This window comes from Pelophylax lessonae, assembly GCF_965119305.1.
Source record: "Pelophylax lessonae genome assembly, chromosome: 3".
Lineage (NCBI taxonomy): Eukaryota > Metazoa > Chordata > Amphibia > Anura > Ranidae > Pelophylax > Pelophylax lessonae.
In genome coordinates this window covers 178,613,479-178,624,818 of record NC_138770.1, presented here as the reverse complement: position 1 = coordinate 178,624,818, position 11,340 = coordinate 178,613,479, and the positions used below count along the sequence as shown (strand labels likewise).

The 11,340-nt window shown below is 44.0% G+C and overlaps 1 protein-coding gene across 23 annotated transcripts in view; it reads left to right on the top strand.

Annotated features, from left to right (window-relative positions):
* LOC309549656 (thyroglobulin-like) overlaps nucleotides 1-11,340 on the top strand; it is a 330,286-nt gene that overhangs the window by 116,762 nt on the left and 202,184 nt on the right. For 19 of the 23 annotated variants that reach the window (XM_082250044.1, XM_082250039.1, XM_082250054.1 and 16 more), the window contains 2 exons: nucleotides 2,072-2,287; nucleotides 10,651-10,860. The exons of 1 other annotated variant lie outside the window; for it this stretch is intronic. In XM_082250044.1, coding sequence (XP_082106170.1) covers nucleotides 2,072-2,287; nucleotides 10,651-10,860 — 426 coding nt within the window. The remainder of the gene's footprint in view (nucleotides 1-2,071; nucleotides 2,288-10,650; nucleotides 10,861-11,340) is intronic. 3 more of the 23 variants (XM_082250052.1, XM_082250043.1, XM_082250056.1) reach the window with 2 other exon arrangements.

The window sequence follows — 11,340 nt, the reverse complement described above, 5'->3', positions numbered from 1 at the left end:
GAGGGAACATGTAAGCTCCCTCAGCGTTGTCCAGACGACCGTGCCGGGGCAATATTTTTCACTTTCTGCTATATAACATTGTCAATAAAAAAAATTAAAAAATCAAATGTTTTCATCATTTTTGGCCAATTTGTATTTTGCCACATATTTTTGGTAAAATAAAATCTCAATAAGTGTATTTTGATTGGTTTTGCGCAAAAGTTATCGTGTTTACAAACTAGGGGAAAGATTTATGTAATTTTTATTTATTTATTTTTTTATTAATAATGGCGGCAATCTGCAATTTTTAGACACAAAAAAGTACAAATATGCACTGTTACTGTAATAATGACACTGGTAGGGAAGGGGTTAATACCAGGGGCGTTTAAAGGGTTAAATATGTTCCTTTAGGTGGAACTCTGCTTTAAGGAGTCAGCATACCAAGATGTTTTGGGCAATTTCATGGTTCCAACTTTGAGGGAACAGTTTGGGGTTCCTGTTCCAACATGACTGCATGCCAGTGCACAAAGCAAGGTCTAGAAAGACATAGATGAGCGAGTTTGGGGTGGAAGAACTTGACTTGAGTGTTTCTTATTTAAATTTTTTTAGTCAATGGAAAGCTAGAAACTAGAGGAACAAAATGTGTGATGCATGCATTTTTGCATGCTTTTGTACGTTTTCAGGTGTTTTCATTGAATTCTGTTGTGGCTAAAATACTTGACGTTTGTGCTACATCAAGCCACACTACACTTTTGATGTAAAGCTTTTTGAATCAGCCCATTTCACCACCAGCTCCAGCCAAGCTGTCTATTGGCTTTCATGTAAATGTAGACTCAGTGGCTCTATACCCTCCCTATCATTTTCACAAGGATTGCAAAGGAGACAGCCTCCCATCTCTGCCTGCTGCTGTTCCCTGACTTCTTCTCTTTCACTGTGGAGCCCGGGATTATTAAAAGCAGTCAGTTTAGCTGCCCACAGAGGAGAGGAGGGGACATCTATTCCTTCCTCTCCTCTGTGATGAATGAAGCCAGAATTGATGTGGGTTTTATCAAATTTCGGTGCTGTGGTTTCCTGGCCGCTAGCAGCCGATCAAACCAAGCTTTCTTGGAGGGCTGTGGTCTAATAGCCCACTGATTTCTTATTAAAGAATACCTGTCTCTGCCCAAGCTATCACAAAGGGTTTGGTTCATCCATTGTGATAGCAATAAAGTTGAATGAAAAAAAGAATTGTCTGTAGAAAATTTTAGTTGCTGCTGTATGTTGCCATTTCACAGGAGTATGCAGTTTTAAATATTGACATGTATTTGACGCAACATCATCTTTTATATTATATCATTCTCCGGGGGCCTCTGTTTGGAGAATATATTTGACGTTTCTAGGTAATTTTCTAGCAAAAATTTTTTAACATGTACAGTATATGAAAAATGCCAAGATTGGCCCAAACGGCAAGTGGTTGGTTTAAATCTGTGATCATTAACAAAAGGGTTTTGATGCACCTTTAAGTGGTTGTAAACCTCATTCATGGAACCTGAGCAAAGCACATACAATATATTTATAGTGTTCGCTCATCACTCTCCAAGGGTCTAAGTGCCGTTTCTCGCTGGTTCCTCTGTTATCAGCATGAGTCACTTCTGAGAAGTTTCCTGACACAAATTATAATAAATGTGTGTGTGTGGGGGGGGTTAAGTTCAGCAGACAGCATGCCTATTCAGAGCACAATTCTGCTGCTGAGTGGAGGGGAGTGTGTGCATTTCCTCCAATCAGCTCTCACGCACTGTTACTGCAGCTCTTCTCCTCCTCCTCTCTGCTCCTGACAAATGAAGAAAGATTTTAACACTTTTCTTGCCTTTTGAAGGGGTGTAGGCAAGAGAATCCTGCACATAAACAATAACCTATACAGGAAGATTTGTTTCATGTTTGCATCATCTGAAGCTGTTCATTTCACTGGGTATATGTAAGGGTTTCCAACCACTTTAATGCATTCTCAGAGCCATAAAGCAGTATATTTATTACATTGCTACTGTTTCTGGACATTTAAACACTGATGAGTGTGTTCTCTGTAATCTCTGGTCTTTCCTGTATATGTTTACAGACTTGCCAAAATGCTTGAAGGAACGTCAGGTAGCTCTGGGAGGAGACGAGATAGTGATAGGTCGTTTTGTTCCTCAGTGTGATGAAAAAGGCAATTATCAACCACAACAGTGCCATGGCAGCACTGGGTACTGCTGGTGTGTCAACGCAAATGGTGAGGAGATTTCCGGCACAAAAACTCCACCTGGACAAACACAAGCTATATGTACAAAAAATGGTAAGACTCAGTTCTACACTTTATCTGCATATCCCTGTCATAAATATACTTTTTTACATAATATTATTGATTGAGATGTCTTTGGTGAGTGTGGGCTTAGAAAAGAAAAATATTGTCTTGCAGGCAAGATTGAAACTCTACTTCCTTGTTCCATAGGCAAAGTTTTTGTGCTGCTACCCTCCTACCCCTGTGTTCTCGCTAGCCTTTAAATCAAAAGATCAGAACACATAGTGGTTGATTTACCAAAACTGGAGAGTGCAAATTCTTGTGCAGCTGTGCATAGAAACCAATCAGCTTCCAAGTTTTTTGTTAAAGCTTAATTGAACTAGCTGAGGTTAGAAGCTGATTGGCTACCATGCACACCTGCACCATATTTTGCACTCTTAAGGCTCCTTTCACACACTCCGTCCGTTGGACAGAGTCCGTTTTTCTCAGCGGGGGATCGAGCCGCCGATCCCCCGCTGAGCAGCAGGAGGACAGCTGTGTCTCCGTGCTGTGTGCGGAGACACCGCTGTCAGTTCCCCATGCATCTCTATGGGGGAAATCGGATGGGAACGGACCGTCGGTCCGTTCTCATCCGATGCCATCCGATCCGATCCGCTGGATGGATGGAAAATAGGGTTTCCATCCGTCCAGATTTGACGGATCGGATCGGGCCGGATGTCAGCTGACATGTCTCCGCTGACATCCGATGCCCCATAGGAATGCATGGGGGGACCGTTCAGATCTGCCAAAAAAACGGACAGGCGGATCTGAACGGTCCGCCTGTGTGAAAGGGGCCTAAGTGTTCGTAAATTAACTCTCCAGTCACAATAGCCACACCAGTTGAAATGAAAAAGGTCCTGTCACTCAGGTGTATCAGATGGCTGAAAAGCCCCTTATAAATGTTCTTGTTGAAAAAAGTCTTTGACCTGGGATGGACCTGCAAACGACTGCTTTGAAAAAAAGAGATAAACGAGACAGTTTGCCCACTCAGATTGGTTTTAGATGAACATGCCTAGCGAACAAATGATGTCCGGGTGTCTACATACCCCAGTGCAAGCTTTGTCATCTTTTTTACTTTCAATACTTTTTATTGAAAAAATTTGCAATACAGAATTAAACAAATGAGAACAATAACATGTGCGACATAGTAGGTACGGAGATACATAGATTAATAGGTCGGAGAAATAGGTTGCCAAAGGGATGTATACCCACGAGAAAAAGTTCAACCTTGTAGTAAACAACCGCGATAAGTGATCGAGCATTGTCATAATAAGCAAAAATATAAACCGGGGAGAGAACATTACAGTGCCCAACCTCGCAGAAGGGGAAGACCAAACACTTGTTAGAGGATGAATATCCACAACGATTATAGGAGTGTCTCCTAGGAGGAGGGATGGAGAAGGACACCGTGCCCCCCAAGGGTGGCGATACATACGGGTCCAGCCCGAGCCCTCACCGAGGGCCAGTCCAAGATTTGTAAGAATGGTCGAAGGGAGCTTAAGGGGAAACAGAAGGGGAAGGAGACATAGAGAAAAAGAGGAGGAGAGGAGGAGCAGATGATTAAGGCGGGGTAGGAGCAGAAGGAGAAGAGGAAGGAGTGAGTCAATCAGCCCTGCACAGGGTTTATAGAGATACTTGCACATATTTGGCCCAAGGTTCCCAGACAGCCTCATATTTAGGCACCGTGTCATTAATGATACTAGAAAGCTTTTTTTGTGACATAATCCAAGAAATTTTGAGTTTGCATTCCCGAACGGAAACCCTAGGTGTTTTCCATGCTCTGGCAATAATAATTTTGGCTCCTATGAGGATGAAATGTAAAAGTGTGCGGGCTGGTTTGGAAAGCTTGGAATCATGTAGTAGCGCAATAAACAGTGATTGCTGTACAGGGTGGTCAAGAACTTTGCGAAACAGTTTGTTCCAAAAAGATCTAAGCTTGGGACAAGACCACCAAGTATGTAAATAATCCCCCTTAGCACTACAACCTCGATAACAAAGAGGAGTGGTATTAGGAAACATGGCAGCAATACGAGTTGGGACCAAGTACCACCTTGTAAGCAGTTTAACGTTAGCTTCAAAAAGAGACACATTCATAATACCTTTGAAAGAGCGAAGGAGGCAGGCGCCCCAGTGTTCCAGATCCCAATCCATCTCCAGGTCCCTCTCCCAATCGAGGGCGTACTTGGGCTTTGTGTCAGTGCTAGACAGTGCAGAGTAAATTAGAGAAATCCCACCTCTCGTATCCTGGGCCTCAGCACACCAACGTTCGTAGCCAGTGACCTGTGGGGGTTCTGGCTTGTTGTTCCAAATAGAGTGTAAAAAGTGGGAGATTTGGGAGTGCCTAAATCTTTCTGTAAGAGGCATTTTGAGGGTAGAGACACAGTGTGGGAAGGAGAGAGGACCCATGGAGTTAAAGAAGTGTCCTATGCGGAACAAACCTTTATTCAGCCACCAGTGAAATGTTTTAATGTTTTGACCCGGGGGAAAGCTGGGGTTATTGAAGATATGAGTAAGGGGTTTAAGTTTAGATACCAGGGCAGGATGTTTGATAAGTTGGTCGTTGAGAGAAAAAGAGTGAGAAAGGGTAGGAGCGAGTATAGGGGGTCTATTTTTCGGGGGGCACCAAGCTAGGAAGTCAAGAGTGTACTGAGGTACCGCCTGACGTTCCAAGTGGACCCAATCTGGTTTCCCCCCCTGCGATAGATAGTGGAAAATTGAGCCAATTGGGCAGCTAGAAAATAGCGGCGCAGGTGGGGAAGGGCCAGGCCCCCTTGTTGGCGGGATCGAAAAAGGGTCGAAGCTTTGTCATCTTAGGTGAAAATCTGTCTCTGCTTGTAAGACTAGTGCAAATGGGCATCTGAAATTAGCCCAAATTATTTAGGTAAATGCAGGCTAAAATTGTATGGGCATTTGAAAGATAACTTCCTGTCTGTAAAATAATAATTTCATATTGAGAAGAGCAGTGCAAGATGAGAGTCTTGGGAGAACCACTACTCAGATAGGGGTTTCTGCTCCTGGACTACCATGAGGGTGGGCTCACTTAATTGGGAATCATGGAAAAACAGTTCATATGAATTCTACAACTTTATCATGCCCTCAGATGATCTTTTCCTGGATGCACAGTTCTGTTTTCTGGCCCCTAGATTGGTCATTTAAATTAGGTTTGGGATTTTTTTAAACAAGGATTAAAGAGGAACTATTTTTGTTTTCTTTTTTCTTTTTTGGATGTACACATGAAAGAGGTCAGCCTAATGTTAAAAACCATATGGAAATGTTTAATATATTTTTATTGTATATACATCTCCTAAGCCCCCGTTCACACTGGGGCGACCTGTCAGGCGACCTGGTCACCTGACAGGTCGCTGTAGGTCGCCTTCCATAGAGAAGCTGCGGACCCGTTCTAATAGGAGCGACACAAGTCACTCCGACTTAGAAAAAGGGTCCGGAGCTTCTTTGGGGCGACCCGGAGCGATCTGCATAGACTTCAATGTTATGAAGTCTGTGCCGCCGGGTCCGAGGTCGCGGTGCGAGCAGCGCGCCGCGACCTATGAGGTCGCCCCGGCAAGTAGCGTCGCCCCAGTGTGAACGGGGCCTAAATGTGTGTGTGTGTTTGAAACTACCCAAATTACCCTGATCAAAAGTTTACATACCCCAGTTTTTAATACCGTGCATTGCCCCCTTTAACATCAATGACAGCTTGAAGTCTTTTGTGGTATTTGTGGATAAGGTTCTTTATCTTCTCAGATGGTAAAGCTGCCCATTCTTCCTGGCAAAAAGCCTCCAGTTCCTGTAAATTTTTGGGCTGTCTTGCATGAACTGCAGGTTTGAGATCTCCCCAGAGTGGCTCAATGATATTGAGGTCAGGAGACTGAGATGGCCACTCCAGAACCTTTACTTTATTCTGCTGTAGCCAATGACAGGCCGACTTGGCCTTGTGTTTAGGATCATTGTCATGTTGGAATGTCCAAGTACGATCCATGCGCAACTTCCAGGCTGATGAATGCAAATTTACCTCCAGTATTTTTTGATAACATACTGCATTCATCTTGCCTTCAATTCTGACCAAATATCCTGTGCCTTTGTAGCTCACACATCCCCAAAACATCAGCAATTCACCTCCGTGTTTCACAGTAGGAATGTGTACCTTTCATCATAGGCCTTGTTGACTCCTCTCCAAATGTAGCGTTCATGGTTGGGGCCAAAAAGCTCAATTTTGGTCTCATCACTCCAAATGACTTTGTGCCATAAGGTTTGAGGCTTGTCTCTGTGCTGTTTGGTGTATTGGAAGTGGGATACTTTTTGGCATTTGCGTAGTAATGGCTTTCTTCTGGCGACTTGACCATGCAGCCAATCTTTCTTCAAGTGTCTCCTTATTGTGCATCTTGAAACAGCCACACCACATGTTTTCAGAGAGTCCTGTATGTGTCCAGAAGTTATTTGTCGGTTTTTCTTTGGATCCCAATCAATTTTCCTGGCAGTTGTGGCTGAAATTTTAGTTGGTCTACCTGACCGTGGGTTCGTTTTAACAGAACCCCTCATTTTCCACTTCTTGATTAGAGTTTGAACACTGCTGATTGGCATTCTCAATTCTTTGGATATCTTTTATATCACTTTACTGTTTTATACAGTTCAACTACCTTTTCCCGCAGATCCTTTGACAATTCTTTTGCTTTCCCAATGACTCAGAATCCAGAAACGTCAGTGCAGCACTGGATGAAAGATGCAAGGGTCTGTCAGGAGTCCAGAAACTCATTGACCTTTTATACACACACTAATTACAAGCAAACAGATCGCAGATGAGGATGGTTACCTTTAATAGCCGTTCAAACCCCTTTGTGTCAACGTGTGTGCATATTATCAGGCTAAAATCACCAGGGTATGTAAACGTTTGATCAGGGTCATTTGGGTAGTCTCTGTTGTCATTATGATTTAAAAAGAGTAAACACAGTTGATTGATAATAAATGGCTTCAGCCAAACACTAACCATAAGTGAAAGAAAAGTTTTTGTGTTTTCATTTATATTCTCGGAAAAATGGCCAAGAAATCATAAACTCTGCCAGAGCACAACTGTGTGTATATATATATATATATATATATATATATATATATATATATATATATATATACATAATACATACATACAGTAACATAGGGGACCATTAGCTCTAGTGGTAGATGCATTTTTAAGTGATTCACGGTAGTCAGGAACTATATTTAAAAGGCCCGGTAGCCCATATTTATTAAAAAGCAAATAAAGAGTCCATAACATATAGGTTTCCCACACAGGGGTTCTTCTTCCGGTAAATACACAAGCAGAAAATGCTAGCCCACCTGGCTCTTTATGCTGGTCACTCCGACCATAGGTGCTTCTGTGCAGACCGCTTTACTCTAGCGCCCACAGCTCTGCTTCAGCCTTAGTCCCCAGGCTGTTTACTGCCTCTTGTAGATACACACACTCTGGCTGCCACCTGCAGCCTCTGACTCCTGGAGAGGATTGGAGTCCTCCTGACTCCCATGCACAGACTGCCTATCTGTTGGGTGGAGCAGGACAGGGTTGGAGATTTCGTCCCACCCAAGACACTATGGAATCTCCAAACCACAGAGCTCCATTCAGGTGTACCAAAACTTGGAGAAAGCTGCAAAAGCAGTTTTCTTCACTCCCCATATACACCCTGTAGCACTGCACTGAGCCAATGTGCACATCCTGTTTTCGTTAACCAACCATTTTACCAAAAGTATTGGGACGCCTGCCTTTACATGCACATGAATTTTAATAGTATCCCAGTCGCAGTCCGTAGGGTTCAATATTAAGTTGGCCCATCCTTCGTTCTATTGGGCTGAGTTCAGGACTCTGTGCAGGCCAGTCAATTTCCTCCACCCCAAACTTGCTCATCCAAATCATTTGGTGGAGGGCAGATTATGGTGTGGGGTTGTTTTTCAGGGGTGCAGCTTGACCCCTTAGTTCCAGTGAAGGAAACTCTTAAGGCACCGGTATCAAACCGAATGCAGCCCCCCAGGCCATTTCATGTGACCCTCGCACCCCCCCCCCCCTGTCTCAGTAGTCAGCAGCAGAGGGGACAGAACTCCTTTGCCAGATCCAGCGCTTCTCTGTGCAGCTGAAAAAAGGCTTGTCTTTGCCCATCACCCCCCCCCCCCACTTTCTCAGCAGTCCACAGCAGAGAGGAGGGCAGAACTCCTTCTACAGATCCTGCACCTCTCTGTGCAGCTGCAACACCACCTTGTCGCTGCCTCCCCTGGTCTCAGCATTCAGCAGACTCTGGAAGCTGACTCCAGCCCTCCTCCAGACCCTGTACTTTCTTCCTCCCAGATCCACCTGCATCTTCTTCCTAGCAGCAGCACAAGGTAAGGGGGTGCTTTGTGATGTATGAAAGGGTGGGTCACTCTTGACTTCTGATGGTAGGGGGGGCTCTTGACATCTCATCTAAGGGTGTAAGGGGGCGTGGGGTGCTCTGGACATCTAATCTTACAGATATAACCAGCCCTTTGAGAGCAACCATAATTCTGATGTGGCCCGCAAAGAAATTGAGTTTGACACCCCTGTCTTAAGGCATCAGCATATCAAGACATTTTGAACAATTTCATGCTCTGAACTTTGTGGGAACAGTTTGGGGAAGGCCCCTTCCTGTTCCAACATGACTGAACACCAGTGCACAAACAAGGTCTATAAAGGCATGGATGAGCCAGTTTGGGGTGGAGGAATTTGGCTGGCCTGCACAGAGTCCTGACCCCAACCTGATAGAACACCTTTGGGATGAATTTGAGGGGAAACTGCGAGCCAGGCCTTCTCGTCCACATTAGTGCCTGACCTCACAAATGCACTTCTGGAAGAATGAAAGAATGTTCAAACATTGCCATAGACACACTCCCAAACCTTGCGGACAGCCTGTCTAGAAGAGTTGAAGCTGTTAAAGCTGCAAATGGTGGGCCAACACAATATTATATCCTACGGACTAAGACTGGGATGCCATTAAAGTTCTTGTGTGTGTAAAGGCAGGCGTCCCAATACTTAAAAAAAATATATATATATATATAGCCATAATAACTTAATAACTATATATATATATATATATATATATATATATATATATTCATATTTACATATTAAATTTAACAGCTCTGCTTTCTGATTGTGCCTTTCAGATACTCTTATATTACTGATGAAGTAGTCTATCTGAAAACAATCGTCAATCTCCAATTACATAAAACACATAGAATTGATAACCCCCAACAATTCTGATTAAGGTCACGTGTAGGAACTCAGGATTCTGTTATACTGGAATGTGGTGATTCTGGGATGCTGAAATGTGCCATACTGATCTGACCAAAAGCCTGCATTGTAATGATAGGTCCATTGAAGGGGAACTGCAGTCTTTTTAACATTTTTCTTTTAGATTTAAAAGGGAAAGAAACCAGCCTATTGTAAATGTAATGGATATGGATTATGAGGTTTTAGAAAATTTATAGTGTGTGTATAATATCCCACTAGGCAAGAATTCTGAAGGGCAAAATCTACGTTTTACTTTTCAGCAAAAGATTAAGGGCTCTTTCACATGGTCCGCTCCGTAGGCGGATCCGTGTTGCTCAGCAGGGATCGATCCGCGATCCCCGCTGAGCCGGGCGGATGACAGCTCCGTCTCCGCTTGCAGTGCGGAAAGGGAGGTGTCTCAGCACCCGCTGCCCTCTATGGGGGATCAGATGAGAGCTGACCGCTTGTCCGCTCTCATCAGATCCGCTCCGCTCCGATTACTGAACGGATGGAAAAATAGGGTTTCCATCCGTCCAGATTTCACGCACAGGATCGGATGCGGATGGCAGTGGGTGTCAGCGGAGGTGTCTCCGCTGACACCCGCTGCCCCATAGAGCTGCATGGAGGATCCGATCAGATCCGCCTAAAAAACTGACAGGCGGATCTGATCGGACCGCCCGTGTGAAAGAGCCCTAATTGTTTTAACCAAAATACATATTTTGTACATTTCTTGCACATATTGATACATTTGACAAAATGCTTAAAGGAGTGTCTGTAAGCTCAGGTAGGAGGGGAGCTCCCGTGCATTTGCTTTGGGCCCACCACTCAAGAGAACCACCAAATAAATTATTAGTTTTACAATCTGATGAATGAGTATATAAAATTATTATTTCTTAAGCCAGTTGGTGTTGTCGGCAAATAAGTAACTTTTATATTTATAGATGGTAGTCTCCTCTTTTGTATTTCCCTTTGTGAATATTAAAGTGATCCATTGTTTCAAACATTAATCCAATTATGTTTCCCTACTAAAAATTAACCAGTTCATGAATTTGGAATATTTTCCTTGCAAAGAGCTTTGATTATCATTATTCTTTTCTGTATATGTTGACAGAGTTGACAAAATGCTTGAAGGAGCGTCAAGAAGCTCTGGCAAAGAAGATGATTGGTCATTATATTCCACAATGTGATGAAAAGGGCAATTACCAACCACAGCAGTGCCATGGAAGCACCGGGCTTTGCTGGTGTGTTAGCACAATAGGTGCAGAGATTGCTGGCACAAAAACTCCACCTGGTCAACCACAAGCTACATGTGAAAGGCATGGTAAGACTCCATTCTAGACCACAGATCTCATCAGAAAAGTATTTACACCACTATTGTTTACTTCTAAAACTCAAATGCAGCGTCACCGGTGGCCATTAATGCAGCCTCATCAGCGCAGTGTCCATAAATGCAGCCTGTGTCCTGTATTGCTGTCTCGCCAGCGCAGTGTCCTGTATTACTGCCCCACCAGCGCCATTGCACAGAGTGGGGGAGGGCTGGGCCGAGGAGAAAGGAGGATGAGCGGCCGCTGTCATCTGAAGTCCCGGCGCTTATGATAGACGTCACACGTCCCGGCATTGGGGCACTGTGCGGTCTATCATAGGAGGCAGGACTTCCTATGACAGCGACTGCTCGTCCTTCCTTCTGCTTGGCCCCCTCTGACTCTCAGCGCTGCCTGGCCTTTTTTTTAAATGTAACGGCGTATAACACGCACTGTTTTGCCCTCCATTTTTAGAAGGAAAAAGTGTGTGTTACAGGCCG